Source organism: Colletes latitarsis, chromosome 7 (assembly GCF_051014445.1).
Source record: "Colletes latitarsis isolate SP2378_abdomen chromosome 7, iyColLati1, whole genome shotgun sequence".
NCBI lineage: Eukaryota > Metazoa > Arthropoda > Insecta > Hymenoptera > Colletidae > Colletes > Colletes latitarsis.
In genome coordinates, this window is record NC_135140.1 from 3496185 (window position 1) to 3516715 (window position 20531).

The 20531-nt window shown below is 37.7% G+C and overlaps 5 protein-coding genes across 8 annotated transcripts in view; 2 read left to right on the forward strand and 3 right to left on the reverse strand.

The window, feature by feature from the left end:
- Positions 1-9073, forward strand: part of LOC143343875 (prominin-like protein) — a 49582-nt gene extending 40509 nt beyond the window's left edge. Inside the window, exons 13-17 of one of the 4 annotated variants that reach the window (XR_013080030.1) lie at positions 436-486; positions 1525-1686; positions 3269-3325; positions 3869-3982; positions 4198-4220. Coding sequence is in view for 3 of the 4 variants with exons in the window: in XM_076769208.1 (XP_076625323.1) it covers positions 436-486; positions 1525-1686; positions 2567-2656; positions 3869-3982; positions 4198-4210 (430 nt within the window). In the remaining variant the exon portion in view is untranslated. Of the gene's footprint in view, positions 1-435; positions 487-1524; positions 1687-2566; positions 2657-3268; positions 3326-3868; positions 3983-4197 lie in introns of all 4 variants that reach the window. The other 3 variants (XM_076769208.1, XM_076769209.1, XM_076769210.1) reach the window with 3 other exon arrangements.
- Positions 9074-9203: 130 nt separating this feature from the next.
- Ttc26 (tetratricopeptide repeat domain 26) lies at positions 9204-11915 on the reverse strand. The gene is made up of 7 exons (XM_076768432.1): positions 11892-11915; positions 11054-11580; positions 10450-10699; positions 10159-10368; positions 9789-10095; positions 9457-9697; positions 9204-9345 (listed from the first exon to the last, which is right to left on the reverse strand). Exons 1-7 carry the CDS (start codon positions 11913-11915, stop codon positions 9234-9236), a joined length of 1671 nt encoding a protein of 556 aa, XP_076624547.1. The 3' UTR covers positions 9204-9233.
- Positions 11916-12423: 508 nt separating this feature from the next.
- On the forward strand, positions 12424-13965 carry Nubp2 (NUBP iron-sulfur cluster assembly factor 2). Its single transcript, XM_076769214.1, has 5 exons — positions 12424-12650; positions 12717-12805; positions 13005-13226; positions 13528-13681; positions 13759-13965. The coding sequence occupies exons 1-5, from the start codon at positions 12540-12542 to the stop codon at positions 13963-13965; spliced, it is 783 nt and encodes a 260-aa protein (XP_076625329.1). The 5' UTR covers positions 12424-12539.
- Positions 13966-14635: 670 nt separating this feature from the next.
- On the reverse strand, positions 14636-16618 carry R-l (rudimentary-like). Its single transcript, XM_076769213.1, has 3 exons — positions 16230-16618; positions 15499-15982; positions 14636-15414 (listed from the first exon to the last, which is right to left on the reverse strand). The coding sequence occupies exons 1-3, from the start codon at positions 16389-16391 to the stop codon at positions 14636-14638; spliced, it is 1425 nt and encodes a 474-aa protein (XP_076625328.1). The 5' UTR covers positions 16392-16618.
- Positions 16619-17601: 983 nt separating this feature from the next.
- Positions 17602-20273, reverse strand: Srp68 (signal recognition particle 68). The gene is made up of 3 exons (XM_076769212.1): positions 19801-20273; positions 19126-19463; positions 17602-19063 (listed from the first exon to the last, which is right to left on the reverse strand). Exons 1-3 carry the CDS (start codon positions 19892-19894, stop codon positions 17768-17770), a joined length of 1728 nt encoding a protein of 575 aa, XP_076625327.1. The 5' UTR covers positions 19895-20273; the 3' UTR covers positions 17602-17767.
- Between the last annotated feature and the right edge of the window lie 258 nt (positions 20274-20531).

The following is a 20531-nucleotide window of genomic DNA, read 5'->3' on the forward strand; positions in this document are numbered from 1 at the left end:
AAGAATAACAAATACTTTACAGGTGCACACTTGTAGCGTCAGTATAGTCATTGCTACGCAACAACAATTGAATTATTTTTTTCGTTGATGATCTTTTCGTATTACGTAGTATTATTCGTTAGGAATAAAACCGTTTTGATAAAAGAATACGGATAAATCCAGCGAATATTATTAATATATTATTACATCGTAACAAATTTCAAGTATGCTCCGCAGTGTATGTTCTTGCGGCAAGGATTCCGTCGTCCGAGTACCTTTTTCTTTGAATTGAAATTTCAAGTTACGTCAAGCGTGTAATTTTGACAATGGAAAACTTAATGCAGACCACCGAATCCTTACCCCACTCTCGATACAGTAGTTTATATTAAGTTAAAAGTAGCTGTCTAATGTGTGGAATGGTTGTTGGAATCTAACCGCTAACACGCTCCATTCCAGTGAATATTTGTATGACGCGTACGCAGACAGGGATAACATACCCCTTGCTCAGTAAGTATACAACGACAAAAGCCAAGTTGCTCGCATGTTGAACTTCTGTTGGTTGTGTCGCATGTATACATCTGTCCCTAACGCTGTGAACATGTCGTGACTACATTGCCGGAATATTTCCATAAAGCCACTAATATTTTAGCCACTTAACCTGTCATAGACGTGTAATAAGTACAAGATTTTATGTAAATTTCAGGCAGTGTATTACACCACTCGATTTCCTTTATACCCAGGCTCCAGGCATACTTCATGGCCATTGAGACATAGAGTATCCGAAGAAGTCGCATATACAGATCCATTAGAATTGTCATTTCCTCTGATTGCACGAAATATCCTTTAACTCTGATGCGACCAGTACCCTGAAAGAGATACTGTGGGATCAGGAGTGTTTCATATACATGGAACAGTTGTAGAAGAACTAAACAACACTGGGAGGAACATCTGAACATTCTTCTCCTTGCCAATTCTGAAAGACTTGGGTCAATCTGTACCATATTTCTCTACCAGAAAGATCCTACAATATCGCTTACACTACTTGGACGTACATCTCTATAGATTGTAGTCAATTCTCCGCTAATTTATTTACGCTTTTAACGTCTTCTTGACTACATTTTAAAGTCGGTAGATGAGACTTTGGAACAATGTCTCCCTACACTATCGGTCTAGAAGGTGTTAATCGGTCCTACATATACTAACGCTCGTATACTACCTTCCCAGCGCTGTTAACATTTTAAACGCCGCGACAAAAATAAATTACATTGTATTGATACATATGTATCATCGTTGGTGTAGGGAACGTTCAAAGTGTTAACAAAGAACAGCTTCTGAATTCTCTTTCTTACACGCGTAAAACAGTACTTGAGCTCAATGGCGTGGAGGCTGATCTTTGACGCGCACAAAGCTATCTAGGAACATTAATGACACACGTAACACGCAGAAACAGCTTCTAGCAAAACAGTACACTGATTCTCTAACTCGCATGACGAGTATCAAGGCGGACCACAGTTTACGCGACTAAAGCCTGTCTTTTGGTTGCAGCGTTCACGACAAGAAATACGTAGCTCACAACAGACATCATACGTCGGCGTACGTCGAAAGCTACGACGGTCCCGCGGTCGGATACAACGATCGAGAAAGGATCTCTGACGCGCATCAAAGCACGTCCCATCACGAATCCAGATACTCTGATTTAGCGCCGAAGTAAGTATCCAAACGAGTAGCTCGTGATCCATGAAACGGAGACCTCTTAAGGGACAGAATAATTCAAGATCGAAATATAAGTTTCTGAACGAGACTCTACGAGTTCTGAAATCTCTTATCCGAATAAAATCAGCTTCCGCTTCGTTGCTGCATATTTGGTACAATTACATGAAACTTTTGTATAGAATATTGTTTTTATTAGACTGTGTCTTACAAGAATAATGCATTAAATTATTTGAGTCAGAAGATGATACGTTCTGAGTTAGTACTACATGTTGAAAAGCAGTTAAACAAAAATAAAAGTACAAGTACAGAGTAGTATTTGTAGAGTTAATCCTTGGACGGCGGACCTAACAGCAAACGCCAAATCCATTTTGATTCGAATCTGAATTTCGTTAATTCCCTGTACAAGGATTCTGAAATGAACAGCTTCTATGGGTCAAGATAGACCCGGAGTCCGCTGTGCGAGGGTTAACGTACCATTGAACCGTATAGTCGAATGTACTACTAATGTAGCAACTTGAGTATCCATTGAAGAGTTGAAACTTGTTAAAACATTAGCGTCCCTCTAAGACTGCGTGTGATAATTAGAATGAAATAATTCTTTCTTTCTTGTTCGATAAAGAGTTATCTTGTCCTTTTATGAAACCGTTTTCTTTCCAATCGCCTTATTTTTATCATTGTCTCTTATTCTTTGAGAGAAACTATTATTGATCTAGCGGAGCATAAACCGCGCTCTTGAGGATCATAAATGCCTCTGAATTGAATTCTCATGAGCGAACACCGACCGAACAGCGCGGTGTCGATAGCACTCTTAAACGATTCTGGAATTTCCTATCGTTTCTCCGGTCCACTAGTTCATCTCTGGTTTGTTTTGCAGTTCCAACCCAAAGTGGCGATGCCACAAACCTACCATCCCCTCCGAAACAGAACCTCACAATAAAGTCTTTAGCGTATCGATAAAATCACAGTAAGTCTTGCATTAATTCCGGAGCGTAAATCTTTAAATTCAGCTTTCTGTGACATTTTACGCAATTGTTTTCTGTTTGACGGGACTGTCGCTCTGTTTCTGTCACACCGGGACCTGATCTTACCACCAATCAGTCCACCGCCATTTAATTTGTCTTTCGCTTCATTGGTGAGCAGGGTTCCCACTCATTACGCGAATGTTCTTTCTCTATTTCGCTCCTACGTCTCTCTAACACGCTGAACTTAATCAAGGATGGGATCAAGTTCCATATGTATTTCTATACCCAAATAATTACATTTAATTGTTCCTTTTGTTAGGTGTCAACGGTTATACATATTTTATAGAAGACCATGCAAAGAGTACAGACTGATTTCATTAAATTCTATTGGTATTTACAAGAGAACATACTGAGAACAGACTTTCTATTTCTATTAAAGGCTTAAATTTGTAAAACGTTTTTTTTAATATCAAATGCGTATTATTCGTTTTAGTATTGCTGATAAATAATTTAAATGGGTGGATCAGGTTTAGACTATCGTTTATATCGCTTGATTCCATCCGTACAACTCATGCAACCCCGTTGGTCACGCTTTTTCTCCCGGTTATTTCCAGGTGAGTGGGAACCTTGCGGGGGGGCAACTTCCCGCGTCTCTCGATACACCTCTGCACGTAAGTCGTAAGACCGATTGTTAAATATGTCTCCGTACTTCATTTTCCTTGGTTTCCTATAATTTGTTATTTATTCATGTACTATTTATGTTTCATTCGATTCGTTTTGCGTCGCAGGCAAAATAGCTTCGCCTAGAGCTTTGTGCCAATTGGTTTCTACAAGCTCGAAAAAGAGATTACGCGCGACATCGACGATCGTCCAACGCACCGTCGCAGATATATAAATTGTGTTAGACGACGCAAGACTTTGAGAGAGCATGCTTTCGAGTCTCGAGTTCGAGTCATCATTGTTAACCGAAGGAAGTCACAGATACAAAGTTAACTTTGTTTTTGCTTCAGCAGCTTCGTCATTCGTTTATTCGCTAAGGCATAACGGCTGTGGCAAAGACACTTCGTTCAATGTTCAAGAATTTTTCTCTTGTATCTCGTTTTTTGTTTTCGTGTTTTGTTCCTTGTTCGATACCGTCTGACGGAGGATAGAATCTAAATTGTACGAAGTAGATACGTTTTGGGATTTATTAACAGGATCGGTGTTGATTGCAGAAATTGGGACTTCCCTAATGGTGGTCCTCCTAGGTACCAGCCTGCCGCCGCGGCTCCTCCGCCGCTGAGTACAGAATACGAACGACCACCTCCCTATTATTATCCTGGGCCAGGGTGAGTTTCCTAAAAGTATCAAGCTCCTTGCAATCCATACTAATCGAATGGAAACTTTACGATACAAATGTGTTCAACTACTAAACAGATTGATTTAAAGAAACAAAACTTTCTGATACTCATTGATTAGCTAGTTTATTACATTAGAAAAGAGCAATAATATAATTAAGGAGATACGCAAATGCATGCTGAAATGTTTGAACGATGGGTTTCAGGGACAGAAATTAGGAAACAAGTACCGTGGCATACACAAAGGTAGCGTTGAGTAGCGTAGCTACTCACAGTCTCACCCGCAGTTACAGAAGGACGCTCAAAAGCAAAGAGAAATTCAAATGCAAACGAGACTATGTTTAATCACAACGTTCCTCATGCGCGTGCCACGGACCGTGCGAACAATGAAATCAATTAAAGTCCAAGTTTGACGTAGACTGAAGGTAGGCTAAATGGAACCTTTCGGCGAGCGCGTGTAGAGTGTGATCTACGGGTGCGATTCGTTTAACTTTAGTATTATTTAAAACACCGAGAGCGTACAGCAAGAGAAACGTTCACGTTGCGTCGAATGGTTTCGTAACTGAGAACAGTTTCGATCGCGCTGCGACCTTCTCTTCAATTTTCCTTTTTGTTATTTTTTACTTTAATTACAAAACGAACCGTAATGGAGCGATGATTTACATCGTTAGTGCTATATTAATCGTTGGACAATCGATTTCTTCGTACGACTGATCGTTTACCGCCATTCTCAGCATTTAATTTTTTTTTTTTTAATCGAGTAGTTACTCGAAAGAAAAGCCTATCTACTAAGACCCTGCTTTAATTCGAATATATATATATTAGACTTCATGACGAGCGTAAACCAACGGACTGTATTCTTTCTTTTCGAGAACGAAATGGAAACATAGAGTACAAATTTCTTCGCGGAGATACATCTTGGTATAAGTTGCATTTTAGCTGCCTAAGGCCTCTCTTTGGAATAACTACTCAATTGCTATTACGACCAAGTATATTCCTATTAATCTACGATTTGTCTTCGAGCTTTTGCACGTATTACTCGTTCCAAACATTGACTGGCAACTACCGAAGATGCGTAAATTTTCATCGTTGCTTATTTTCTTTCGGGGAAGTATTTTACGAAGATTTACGAGGAAAATTTTTCTAAAACCCTCGGTTCACCTTTGGCATTTAGTTCCTAACGCACATGATTGAAATCATCGTCCGCATTAACCAGTATTAATGAAAGTTCTTTATCGTGCCTCCCTTACCGACCCAATAGCATGTACCGCTTCTCTTTCATCGGGTACACGGTGTGTTCGTAAACTAGCAAACGTATGTGTATATTCAGCCGCTTGTGTCTTATGAATTGCCCTCTTCACTGTCTTTTTACTACGAACTGCCTACCGGTGTAACAAGTACACGAAATAACGATGATGACAAAATGACATTGCACCGAGACGTCAGCGAGCTGTCGTTGCGGGAAGCGCGTGCGATCGACACGACGAGGAACGTTTTTCCACGTTGGTTCTTTCGAGTTACAAAGATGGCGCTTCGTCAAGTGTCGACCCTTTGCTTGAACCAATTTATTACTCTAGGTTAACTGGATACTATGTGATGAATCTTCGACCTTCTTAGAGGTTTCCACGTTGTGATTAGAACAAAGAATAGCTATCAGCACAGGGTTAACATCGACCGATTCGGGCTCAGCGCGACCGATTGCGAATTAGTTTTAAGCCTATTGTTAAGAAGTTGTTCTTTCGTGAAATTTAGATTCGTTCGTAAACTAATTTTCGTTTTACATTTCACTGACAAACTCATACCAAATTGGAGCACGTTGTCGGTTTTTCTAAATCGATCGTTCAGGCGAGCCGAAACTGCGGGCAAAAGCTAGGTTACGTGCGAATCTAAAATTTTCATTCGTTATTCGCGAATAAAATTTTCCCGACTCTGACTCCGATTAATGCATAGTGCCGTACCGAGTCGCGTCACGTGGATCGCGTCGATCGCGCTACGGCTTCCGGTTAGAATATTTGCGAAACGTTCGTCGATGCTTCGCAAATCTCGAGCACTGAACAACGCCATATTTAAATGCCAAACGACGTTCTTCGCGCGTGGTCCGTGGAGTTCGAAGCGTGCACGGGTCGCCAAGTTCGAATTCTACGGTTCTCACTGTCTTCGACCTTTCCCGATTACTCGTAGGGATTAACAATAGTCGCCGAAATTAATTTCCACCCTCGACACGATCGGAACCGACGGTTCTACAACCGGTGGAAGCTAGTTTCTCCGCAAAGGTCGTCGCTATAAAATACTCTATGTATATGGTTCTTTAAGTAGACGTTTTTTCTTACTATTAAAGTTTACCGTGTAATTTACCGTTCTAAGTTCTTACGAAGATGTTCGCGGTAGCGGTTGTACATACATCGAGCTGCTAAAAACTTATCCATACTTTACAGATACGTAAATGCGAACAGTGGATACGCAGCCATTGCCCAAGCGTATCGCATGATGTCCAAAATACATTTTCGTAGTCTTGTATTTGTCAGCCGCTAATTTCCAACGTTTCTTCAAAAATATCATGAGCTAAAATAGAGTAATTTTTTATTATTTTTGACGTTTAACGTTGAAAAATTGTTCTCTTTTGTACGAATTTGTGGGAATTCAGGGGTTCAAATGAGCACGAGGCTTCGTTACAGACAAAAGATACACGGTACAATAGTAGTAAGTCAGAAGAACTCTAGGTGGCGCAGAAACAGATGGCGCTTTACTTTGCGCCACCACGTGGCAGTTGGGCGAACATGCTTCGCTAGATAGTATGAATAAGTTCTTAATAGCCCGTATTGTTTGTATGACGCGCGAATAACATAAGAAACGAATGCAACGTCCGAGTACAGTATCTCAACGTAACGGGTTGAGTCTGTTTTAACGTGACGGGGAAGTACTTTCGTTTTGAATAGGCTCTGTTTAAAGGGCAATCCTCGAGCGAAAGCCTTACGAGGACTGTAGCATCTACAGAGAGAAAAGACTCTTTGCAGTCCAGCAACTATGCTCTCTCAACGGACATAAGTAAAGTCGGTGTAAAGACGATTGTGCAATTGTTACGAAACAAACCTGAGTGCACCAGCTTTGCTTTTGCAGAAAGCTGCAAAGAGCTAATAGCACGTAGATGTTTAAAAAGTTTTGAATTTAGATGTTTTTGGGGGTCCAGACATCACGTCGTAGAAGTCCCGCAGAGTACCATCGAGAAATCAGAGATTTTTCTGTTCGTGTATTATTGCAAGTCGACTGCAACGGTTAATACCGTTTCACGTTTAATCGTAGGGATTCGTGGGTATATCGGGAATCTAGCAACGAAGCGGACTTTTACCATTTGGTATTTGGGACCCTGGATTAAAGGTCAAAGTTCGACGATGTTTTTAAGTGTTATCGTCGAACGTTAGCCTTGACAAGTAACTGTCGTAGCTCGTAAAGACGGCAGAATGTTGCATTATGGTAGAGAATCAGTTTTCGACATTCGTCGTGCAAACATCAAGTTTTAAACTTAACATTATACGGTAGATTACGCCGCCCATGCTACAGTCTCGGATCGACTGGTAGCAGATTGCCAAAAAGAAAAAGAAAAAAAAAAATACAGAAAAATCTGCAAAAAAGAAGTAATTACAAAAAGAGTACTTTCCTCGTATTGTATGGACACGTGAGAAAGTGGAAGCACAGAATCGTTGGTCTTTCTTAAGACGAAAAAAGAAAACAGTGTGATAGGAGTGTGTGAGGATAGCGTGAAAGGGACATATACCTCCGAATGACGATTGTTTGATAAGCCGAGAAGAGACGAGAAACGGAACTTTTACGAAAGGAGAAAAGATGATTTTCACTCTATCATTACTGTATTTACATACACATTTAGCATAGTGGAAAAATAAGCTACGTTTTTAGCAATAATATCGACGTTCAACGGACACAGATATCATCGTCGTCGTCATCGTATGTATGGAGAACCGGGGAACCACGTTCTTTTCTGTTTAGTTTTACAAAAAAAAAAAAAAAAAAAGAGCTATGGGTATGTAAACGATCGAGAATTACTGTATGTGAACTCGTAAAACTGTTTTATCTGGTGGACTATTATATATTAGCCACGTATCGTATAGTGCGCGTCAAAAGTCGGAGAATGAGTGCCATGTGGAAATTCGCGTGAACGCGACACGAACAATGGAAAATCGAAATTTTTTCGTGCGCCTCCTGGAAAGGCATTGCGAGACACTTTTTTGGTGCTATTTTTATATCGAAAACATAGCGATTGATTCGGTACCAAGGCACTCCTTCTCTGAGCAATGTTAAGACACACAAGGTCTGTCGACCGCTGGAAAGGGGGAAGACTTTTTTTACTGCCTTCTGTATGAAATAGTGAGACGCATAAGTTGAGATTTCTTAAGGCTCTCACGGCCATTATTCGCCCATCGGTGGTCCAACTTTTTGAAAATTGACCTGAAATTGCTGTTTCGTCGAAGGAAACAGACCACCAATGCCCAAAATGAAACTTTGAAAGTTTTCGTGTTAAGTATCGTAGCAAAACTCTAGCTAGAAGATGAATAGAAGAAAATTAGGTGCTAAAACTTTGCGACATTATTTTACTTTATCTATCCCATCGATGGACTGCCAATGGGTGGATTTATTTTGAATGGTTTCAATGTAGAAGTATTTATAGTTTCAAGAGTTGTTAGAGAATTTCCTGACATTCTCTTGTCTGCTCAATCTTCAAGGCGCCTATGGCGTTCGAGCTGAATGTTCTTCTTTGTTTCTTTCGCTGAACTTCAGCAGCCATTCCATCGGAATGTTTTTTGGGAAATCGCGAGGATCGAGGGAATCAGATTCCCTGCGATCGTCCAAGAATGCATTCCGTTCTGAAGAATGTCGAATTTTTTATCGAAAATGTGCAAGTATGCGAATGTGATGGTGTATGCCATCGACTATGGTGTTTTTACAATTCACCGATTGTGTTTGTTAAAATTAATTATTATTGCTATTACGATGATTATTATTAATATTATTATTATATTACTATAAAATGAGTGTATCACAGTTTAAATATATCTATTTTATATTAAATCATGAATGCCGTGCGCTAATATTTTGCATGAAAAACATCGTCCTGCATTTTCGTTTTTAATAAAAATATTTTTTATTTTGTCTCGGATAAATTACAAGAGAAGGGGTTATTCGTGAACAAAAAGATGATATCGTGTCTATATACATTTGATTGGTGTCATCAGCAATTAATCCGGTTATCTTTACCCCATTTACGCATCACTCGGATGATCTGCTCCACTTGTGAGTTCGACGTGTTCTTAAGAAGCTGTATAACGTCGGGCAACAGTTCTCTGAAACGAAATAGATACATGAAACAAATACAAAACATATAAAACACAAACATGAGACACTGTACATGGGAAGCTACTATAAAATGAATTAATTGGTGAAAAGGGACTTACTTGGGTTGTCTTCCAGCTACAATGTATTGAAATGTACCGCAGCAAGCACCGCGTTTTCCTTCCCAATTCTCTGGGCTAGAATCCATACGTTCCAACATATCAAAGGCCTTTGCTGCGTACCAAAACTCGCCTACTTTGTAACAATCGTTCGCGATTAATTGCAGTAAGTTAAATGACTCTGTAGACGTGTCCATTTTTAGATACAAGTCCCAAGCCAGCTGAGGTTTCTTGTTCATTATATCTGAAGCAAAAAAAGACAAAAATCCGGTACACGTGCCATCTTTTGTGATCGTTATTTATCACGTACATAAAGACTAACGTTAAAGACTTACAACAGTGTGCTAAAAGGCTAATGTAAATATAATCGTTCTTGTATTTTTCATTCCGTATAATCAAGAAAGCTTCCTCTGCCTCCTTAAAATAACCTGCGGCAGCTTGCGCTTGAGCATAATTAAAGTTAAAGTTATCTTCGTTGGAAAAGTAAGTTTTAATCGAGTTCAGGTACACTAGAACTTCCTCAAATTGACGATAGAGAAAAAAACAGGAGGCCATACATTGTCTACCAGGTATGGTATCGCATTCTGACGCGGAGGAGCCGACTAATTGAAAGTATTGCTGAGCTGTTTTTATGTTATCACGCTGAAAACAGTTTCACCCGTAATTGTTTCAGTTATTTGTTACCACGTTTTATCGAGAGCTTACAGAATTAGTTTCTTGTCCCATCACTGCGTTAACGATCCCTTTTAGAATATATTCCTGTGGAACGGATGGTTCAAGATCTTTGATTAATTTGAATGCCTCTTGGACATCGTCTTGTTTCAAATAGTAAATTACTAAATTAAGTCGAGCCTCTGGTATAACGTCCACTAAATTCGGCAAAATTTGTAACGCGCCCTCGCCACCTTTAAATACCTAGAAGTAACTTTCGTAATTATTTGTAACTGTACTAGATTATTCATAGTAGATTAGATATATCTTAACAATGCTATGTACAACTGTATTGTGGTGTATGAGATCGTGGCCAAAGCTGAAGGAACTAGACATTTTTTCTATTAGCTGTTTCATTTCATTCTGTGCAGCGCTACCATTGTACAGACGAAAACGGTTACATGCTTTCAGATTGATCGCGATCGCGCTATCGGGATACTTTTGTAGATAAACTTGAAGAACTTCTTGAGCTACGTCATAGTAGTCTAATTTGTAATAACACAAAGCAACGTATACGTTCAATGCAAAATACTCTCTGCAAAAAATAAGACACGATTAAAATTTTTCAAAAGTAATAGGTACTGCAGAAAAATCTTGTATATTTTCAAATTTTTAATGCGTCTCTCTAATGCGATTAAAGTCTCTAAACATAGAATACAGAGTTTTGAAACATGTAGTTTGGAAATTATGGAAGATAGGATAAGGAGGAAGGAGGTACCTGGTGTCTTTTAATTCTCTGATCATGTGCACATCTGAATTTCTATCGATAACGATATTTTCATCAAGACTACTTAAATCATCGCTATCCGAATCCCTAAGCAAATGTTTGAATTTAACTATAAGACCTTCTATCGTTTATGAAACAAAACGAAGAAAATTTAATAACAACCTGTTTTCTAGCAAAATCTTTTTGTAAACATCAATGGCTTCTTGGTAATGAGCTCTGAGATAATGAATAGATGCCAAACTAAGTTGATCTTCTATAACATCCTGCAGCATATGATGGTACTCTGTTAATTTTGATTCGTTGCCCATTTTGTGTGCCAAGTGAAACATAAGTCTGTTCTTCAATTTACTGTCCGGAGCATCCTCCAGAATCTTTTGTGATTCAGGATACATTCCAAGATAAAAATAACAGCATGCTAAGTTTGTTGGCAACTCTACAAGCGTTTGATCTCTTTTTCGTAAATTTTCGTAGATTGTGGCTGCACGTTTGTAATCCCCTAGGTGAAAAGCACAATAGCCCATCCATAACTCAGAGTTTAAACTGTTCTCAGAACTGCTGTTGAACTCTAGAAGCGTTAGAGCCCCTGTATAGTCACGTTTCTCCAAGAACTCTTCTAGTTTAGGGATCCTTTTCTCTGTTGCGGATCTTTTTATTCCCTCGGAAGAGGCTGGCTTTGCTCTTGACAGTATCTATTGCAAATTTTTGTTAGAAGCATTAGTTTCAAATTAATTTAATTAACATGTTGGTCACTGGAGGCAGACAGTAACTAATTAAAAAAAATAATACTTTACAGTTCATATAATATTAAATAATATGTTTACATTCTTTTAATAGATTTTATCTGTATATTTTAAACAGAAATAAAATGAATTTTCTGTATTTATACACCACGTTTAACGAGTTAAATAAAAGTGTGTAATTAATGTCAAAGATTGAACAAATAAGGAAATTTATTTTTTGATTATGGAGAAAATATATGAAAAAAGAAAATAGAAAATACAATGCACAATGTAGTGTTTACCATTTTTAGTCACTGTTGCTAATGGATACAAGCATTTATTGATTGCTATGTGCAAGTAAAGGTACAAAAGATAGAATAGTCCTACATTTACGGTAAAATATTAATAAAATATCAATTCGTTAAAATTGTGATTATCAAATTGGTAAACATGTTCTTTTTGTTTAAAAAGAAATTCATGAAAATTCTATATTTTCTATTTAATAATTTCAAATTGAATTCTTTAATGGTTTACCTATAGATGTCAGCAAAACGGCGCGGCGGTAAACTTTGATCATTCTTTCCTAAGGCCGAACTGTATTTTCTATTTATTTTTCTTCTTATGAAAATGTTTGTACGAAAAATCAAACATTAATGCTAAAAACATGTTTGTACTACTATGGAATTTATTCGCAAAGTCGCAAAAGTAAATATATCGTGTGAAAGAGACAATTAAAAAAGAAGAAAATTTACGTAAATTTCCGTAAATTTGAAAGAATTTTTTAACGAGTCGATCCGTGATTAAAATGTTCGCGCAAAAGTTGCTTCGAGTCAAAGTTACGAAAACATTTGAAAATAGAGAACAATCAGAACGTGACCGACCATCGTAGAGGTTACATTGCCGGTAGCTCTTTCCCATTTATTTTCGTAATGTTGGAAGGTGTCAAGCATGTTTTGCTAGTGCTATCCGGTAAAGGTGGTGTTGGAAAATCGACTATCAGTACGCAATTAGCACTCGCGCTCAAGGAGTCTGGATTTCGTGTGAGTTTTTCATCGTCGTATAGTTTTTTTTTTAGGTTAAATTACTTACATGTCAAAATATTATAGGTTGGTTTATTGGACGTCGATCTTTGCGGACCCAGTGTGCCTTACCTGTTAAATTTAGAAGGGAAAGATGTTCATCAATCTTCGGATGGGTATTTGAGACAATTTCCATGAAAAATTTGTCATTAACATAAAAATTCTACTTTAAAAGTTTTATCAATCTATCACATGATCGTTTGATTTTTATATTTGATATTGACGAGGAGCAACGACTTGGTTCAAAAACTTTTGATTTTAGTTTAAGCGAAGTTTTATCCGTCCTTTCTTATTATCATTATTTGTATATTGTAGATGGGTGCCAGTATTTGCTGACAAGGAACAAAAATTAGCTGTTATGTCGATAGGGTTTTTATTAAAGAATCAAGATGACAGCGTTGTTTGGAGAGGTCCAAAGAAAACCGGCATGATCAAACAATTTTTAACCGATGTTGTTTGGCAAAATATTGATTATTTGATCATCGATACACCACCGGGAACCTCGGATGAGCATATCACAGTGATGGAAAATTTAAAGTAAGTTTATTTGTTTCTTATATCGCTCATGTGTTTGTGATATTGCATTATTACAAAATATGTTTTTGTTCTACGAATCTATAATGTCAAGAGTATTGTGTTATTTTGCACATGTGACTATGATTAACAATCATGTGATGTCTAAAGGAAACATAACTCTTAGTTAGATAAGTCATGTGATTGATAAGCTTGTATGTTTTGTTTGAACGTATATTACAAGAGTAAATTTCACAGACATAAATGATATACAATGATTAGTAAACGATACAATTTTAACTAATAATCAAGTTATCTTCTGCAGGAATGTTAAATGCGATGGTGCACTTATAGTAACCACTCCGCAAGCAGTCGCTGTAGATGATGTTTTGAGAGAAATAACATTTTGTAGAAAAACTGGTATTCATATATTTGGTATTATCGAGAATATGAGTGGGTTCGTCTGTCCATCGTGCTCGGTTCGTAGAAAACTTTCTATATTTTTTTTAATATAAAAGAAACTTTTTATTGTCTGTACAAAAATTAATAATTTCAGGAATGTACAAATATTTTTTCCGCCGGCGGAGGAATAGCTCTTTCAAAAATGGTGAACGTACCGTTCCTCGCAAAAGTGCCTATAGACCCGCAAGTCGGTAAATTAGCGGAAACCGGGCAAAGTGTTTTAGTAATGCTGCCAGACAGTCAGGTAGCGCAGGTGTTTCGAAAACTAGTCGAAGAACTTACAAAAAGCAAGGAAGCATGAAAGTAAGAATATTGGTCACGCCCGTACAAACCTTCAGTGAAATGTAGTACTTGCTTGTGATCTTAAACTTGTCTCTAGCCCTTTGCGAGTTGATACATTTTTTTTATTATTTTGTAATAGGCGGTATAAATTAATTACAACAGGAATCGATATGTGCAACACAAAATATGCATTTCCATTAAAAGAAATTATATATATATATATATATATATATCTTTAAGATGTATAAACATTATAAAATCGAGTACCGATAATTCACGGGATCGCAAAGGGTTAATCTAACCGCGTACTACAGAATGAGTAGAAAGTACATACAAGCACAAGTACGACAATGATAGCATTTACGCGAGTTACAAATACTCGAATTTTTGCAAAATACGATATTAAAAGTGTGCGTGTGTACGTCTATGCTATGACAACTTCGGTTAAAATACCTGGATATATTTTAAACATTTTGTACAAGAGTGTGGTTAGATTAGTGTGCGGTTGTATAATGCATATACATCGAAAACTTTGTACATTTACGAATCACTCTATTTACTATACTTCCAAATTTGTTACCTAATTATTCACAAATTTTTAATTGTTGCGCACATATTCAAATATAAAAAATATATATTTTCCTCTTATTTTTATATAGATCCCATTATAAAACAATCGAATTACTTATTCATGCCGTTCGTTTCTTGTAAGCCGCCCAAAGTTCCTCTTTATATTCCAACGTAGTAGCCAATATGTTTTCTGCCTCGGTAATACCTCTACCGACAACAGCCAAATCTGCTCCAGAATTTACAACGGATTCTGGAGTGTTGTATTGCTGTCCCAAGTCGTCGGAACTTTTCGAAAGTTTTACACCGGGCGTCAATTGAACGAGCCCTAAGTTCATAAAGATATTCGACTGGCAAACGATACCGCTTACCATGTCCGAATTTTGTGCAATTGATATTGCATTCTGCGCATAATCGCCATTCGTTAGAGCTCCCTTGGAAGACATTTCAGCTAATATAAAAATACCACGTGGCTCGTCGATATCTTTCAAACCATTTTTCAAACCATCTATAATACTTTGACCAGCAACAGCGTGTACCGTAACAATGTCCGCCCATTCCGCTATTTTATATATACCCTTTTGATACTGTAAAGACACCGTGTTGCCGATATCAGCAAACTTTCGATCTTCCATCAACAAAAAGTTGTACTCCTTAGCCAATTCTTTCAAACGTTTTATGAAATGATCGTCGAAATCTTCTATTATGTCTACGTGCGTCTTGAGCACCACAATGTGCTGCCCGACTAAATTGACCAGCTCTAAAATATCATTTGCTTTGGTCAAGTCTGCCGCTAAACACAAGGTAGATTGTTTCATTTCCATCAAATTGAAAAGTTTTATGGCGATTGCATTTTTAGCGTTAGACGCGCGGATATGGTAAGGGGTTCTTAATCGTTTATCTGAAATTTTTTTAATGAACAAATTAAATTGATTCGATGGTATTTGATACAAAAATTAATTTATCAATGTAAGAATCGATTTACCTTGAACGCAGACAGTGGGTGCTTGGAACTTTAACAAATAATCCGTAACATCTTTTACTATCTTTGGTGTAATTTTATTACTTTCTAGAAGATATGCCAGAAGTCCTGTAATTGTATATAAACTTCTCACCCTGATTCCATGATTCTCTATATTCTTCTTACCACCCTGTTCTCTATCGATTACTACAAAAGAATCCTTTACTTCCAAGCCTTCTTTTCTTAAAACATGCACAGTTTCTAAAATACTGCTACCACTTGTTACTACATCCTCGATAATCACACAGTTATCTCCTGGTTTAAATTGACCTTCTATCATCTTCATTGTACCATATGCCTTGACTTCCTTTCTTTTGATCAACATAGGTATATTTGAATTGACAGAAATCAAAGTGGCCAATGGCAAAGCTGTGTAAGGTACGCCGCAGACTTGCGATATATCTGAACAATTTTCTGAGAGTTTCCATAATACCTTAGCCAAGCGAGCCTATGAAAGATACAAAGGCAAGCATCGAATAAATTATTAATAAAAAATGTATATAGGATGTTTGAGAAATAGATGTGAATACTTAAGGAGCTGAGTTTACGCACTACAATAATTGCTTTTTATGTTCATCAAATTTTACAATTGCTGGAAAATATATGCTTTTCAGGTCTTTGAATATTTACATATATTTCTTAAACAGCCTGTATATAGTAATAATTCATCTACAGGTACATGTAAAAACAAATACCATTATTTTTGGATGTGAAACTATCACTCGCAAATCGAAGTATACCGGAGTTTTCAGGCCAATTTTAGTGACAAAATCTCCAAATTTTAATGCGTCGATTTCGAAAAGAGCGACAGCTAATTCTTTTAATTCGGCGTCCATGGCACTCGAATGTTTCAACATGATTACAAGTTTTTAGTGAAAACGTATTCCAAACAAGTAACGATTACACGAGTTGATTTTTGGATAACCAGAGGTAACCTGCTATTTTTACGATATATTTTTTATTTTAAACTATATGTTTAAAAGATAGTATCTTTAAGTTGATATAAGAATCCATATATAAAATTCTTGCACAATATAAAATATATTAATTGAAATTTTGTAATTCAAACAATTTAATATTTCTATTTAAAAAAGAAAAAAAACATTAGTGGAAATGCGGCAAGCGAAGCCTGCGCAGAAATGCCAGAAGCACCGGATGCACTCACACTATGCCAGATCACGCGTACGTGAGCTTATAAAGTTTCGAAAAGTTGACAAAAGCAAACTGACCCATGCTCTCTTCCTCGTGGAATAGTTTGTTATTTTCAACGATAGATGGCGCTAATTTACCGACCTCAGGCCCTCTGGTGCTAAAACGCCTAAGTTTGTCATGGAATAGTTCGTATCGTCCACGCTAGATGGATTTCTCGACAAGCTTGGGCTTTTTAGCACCAGATGGCCTGGGGTCGATAAATAAGCGCCATCTAACGTCGAAGGTAACGAACTATTCCACGACAAACTTGGGCGTTTTAGCACCAGAGGGTTTGAGGTCGAAAAATAAGCGCCATCTATCGTTGAAAGTAACGAACTATTCCACGCTAAACTTCGACGGGTCTCTCGACTCCCACGAGGTGGTTCGAAATTACTTCGAGTAGCTTCGGTGAATCGAGAAAGAGAGCATGTGTCAGTTTACCTTTGTCGACTTTCCGAAACTTTACAAACTCGCGTATGTACAGTATCTCGTAAATTAATATATTTTATATTTTAATAATAATCGTCACTTAACGTTCAGTAGCCAAACACACTATTTGATGTACAATTATAAGAACAGAGCATATATGTATATATTTTATTTGTATTTTCATTCATAGATGTTCGTACGAACCGGAGTGGTGGTAGTTAAGATAATCGAAGCCTAGCAGAATGATGAAAATTTCGTTTCATTAAATGGAGTTCTACCGTAGATACACAGGGTAAGTCGAAACGCATCACATAGAATGCATAACACAAATTTTCGATCGTTGCAAAACTACTTTGCTCTTTGGATTAGTAAACAACGTAAAAAATAATTGAGATAAATTAATCGTACAAATCGTAAAGTAATAGTCAAAATCAATATAACATCAAATATATATATATATTAATATTTTTATTTCCGTTATTCAATATTATATAAGTGATATAAATGAAAACTTGATTTCCGTTGAGGTGTTTAAGTACCGGTAAAAATACATTATCGCGCAATGTACGATAATATTCAGAGTCCAGTGCCTTATGGTTACGATGTCCTTGTTTTATTTATTTCCCCAACCCCATAAACCTTTAACGAATCCTGTAAGACCAGCTTGACCTCCATCCTTAGCCTGATCACCGAGTTTCTCGCTCAAATCCGGAAACTCGACCATATTGAAGGCCAGATCGAAGAAGAGTGGTTTGCAAGGAATAGGCTGTGTAGATGGTGGTAATTTGTAGACATTAGGTTGCTTCGTGAGAAGTGCAGGATCCTCTCTATATTCGTGCAGACGTTCATATAAAGGTTTCTTTGTTTTAGTGTACTTATTGGCTCCCGGTTCTTCTTCTTGTCCCTCTTCTAACACGCTGTGTGCATGCGCCGCATACTTGGCACCTTCTATGGAAATCTCAAGCTTGCGGAGAGATTCCCTCAATGATTCTGGAAGCATTTTCCCGTACTCGAGTGCATCTTTCACATATTGCGCAGACCTTTGATACAGAGCCATCGCTTCTCGCCACCGATGAAGGTTAGCCAACGATTGGGCCAAATAGTAACATTTAAAGGCTCTGTAGACCTTGGTCTTAGCTTCCTGCTCGTGCACAAACTCTTCGTCGTCTTGCAACTGCGAGATTTCAACAAGATTGTGGAGAGCTGCTTCGTACAATCTAACGATATCTTGCGGTTTCGCCTTGGCAGATTCTTCCGCCACTTTGATCAACGCCAAGTTTCTCTCAAGAGTGCGCGACAACCTGATATATTGCAGATAAGTAATTAAATGCTGAGACGGTGTGAGTTTGTCGTTATCTTTGTTTTTGAGCTCGGTCTTGAAAAAATCCCGTACAGCCGAGATCGCGTCTTTGCAATCTATCAGATGTGCTTCCAACAGGTCGATTTTAGCTTGATTCGTGGCTGCTTTTTCTAACGTTTGATTCAATCTCGAGTCTGCGATTAGAAGGCCGGCAGCTCTTGGCGGTACCATACCGCACGACTTGCCGCGCCAGGTCACTTCTTCCGTATTCGCCTGCTTTTCTCGTGTCTGCGCTATCAGCGAGTCTAAGCTAGCCAACAGCTCGCTGCTCAACTGACCCCTCATTTGCATCAAGTCATCTATTGCAGTGGTATCTCCAATATTATAGGCACAATATCTAAGGCTAGGAGCAAGCTCCTCGACTCGCGTGTTGTACATTATTTGTTCGGATTCCGGCAGTGCAGAGGCCAGCTTTCCATATACAACCTGGGCCTTCTTTAGATTTTCCATCGCCTTCTTCCATAGTTGTAACTCAAAATGTAAGGAACCATGGATCCAGGCCACGTACGCTTGAGCTTCCAGTTTAGTTCTCGCGTCGCAATTGACATTCTGTGAAAATGTTTATCATAAAAAGTCTAGTAAACGTAGATAAAACATTTAGTTTATCCTACCTCTATTAATTCTTGTAACTGTAGAGAGTACATAGCAGCTTTTCTTAGTCTAGATACCAAATGAAACTTTTTCCTCGGTTCTGTATTAGATTCTTGACGCAATTGCATCGCGTAACTCCATGCACGTTCTGCCATTATCAATGGAACTTGTAAGAATTTATCGTCATTAACCATTACAGGCATTATGTCTTTTCTCTTAAAATGACGCCTGTCTCCCTGTGGAATTTTTAAGACTTTCCTCAAGCGCCTTAATCTCCTGGAGCAGTACCCACGGTACCGCTGGTAATCTCCGTGTCTCAACCCATGTTGCTGCTGTGCTTCTTTTATTATTTTTAAAACTGTTTGGTTTTTAAGCGATCATACAATTACGTAGCTTTTGAAAATATAGAAAAGGTAGTACAGAATAACGATTGTATACAATCGCGTTTAACTAATATAGCAAGAAAGGTCGATACCAGGTACAAATGTAAATAAAAAATTACTATAATTAATGAAATGTTCTATGGTATTGCAACTGATTGTAAAAAACATTTTCTGATTTCTCAAACATTTCTCGAACTATAATTGGACCCGTTCAATTATGAAGGGCACCGTATGACAAATAAAGGTTAGGAAACGACATATGGCATTGACAGAACTACCGACACGAATGGAAATTTTCTTTGAAAAGGATACTTTCTAGCGAATACGACTTTTGTTCCTTCGGTATCGTGGCGTCATTAACTTGAGTTTCTTTCAATGACTCTGTAGGTTTTTCCTCGGCCACCATCGTTTCGAAACCACGTATCCAATTTTCACCAAACTCTTTCACCGCGAAACCGACAATCACGAAGTAACTATAGCTTGACGGTGTTCTTTATCATAAACGTGAATAAGAGCGGTTGATTTAAACACACTATGTACCGAATATATTTCTTATAATGCTAATAACAATAAAATTGCAATACGAGAATTCATAACGATGACCGAATTTTCCACCATGTTGAATGTTATACGATCACGATGAAATGTAATTTTTGAAGGCAATACGATTTCTTTAATAGTGTCTAATACATTAATACGTTTCTTTAATAGTTTCTAAAACATTATCCGGCCAATATTATTCGTAATATCAGTTTCTACAATTGCCGACAACTTCTACTCCATCGTATCATTTCATAATTTCTTTATAAAGATATGGCAGAATGAATTCTTCGATCCTACAACATTTTCTGTACCTCTATATTATTTACATATTAATTAGAACATTACGGCTGAAGAAAATGTTGGGAATGACTGTAGTTTAGGTAGAATGATTTATTAATAAAATCTTAAATCTATCTCCATAACGTTGCATATGCACGTCGTTGGTTTTGACGTCATCAGGCAATGCGTACACCAGAGACGCTAGACGGAGCCCCGGGTGC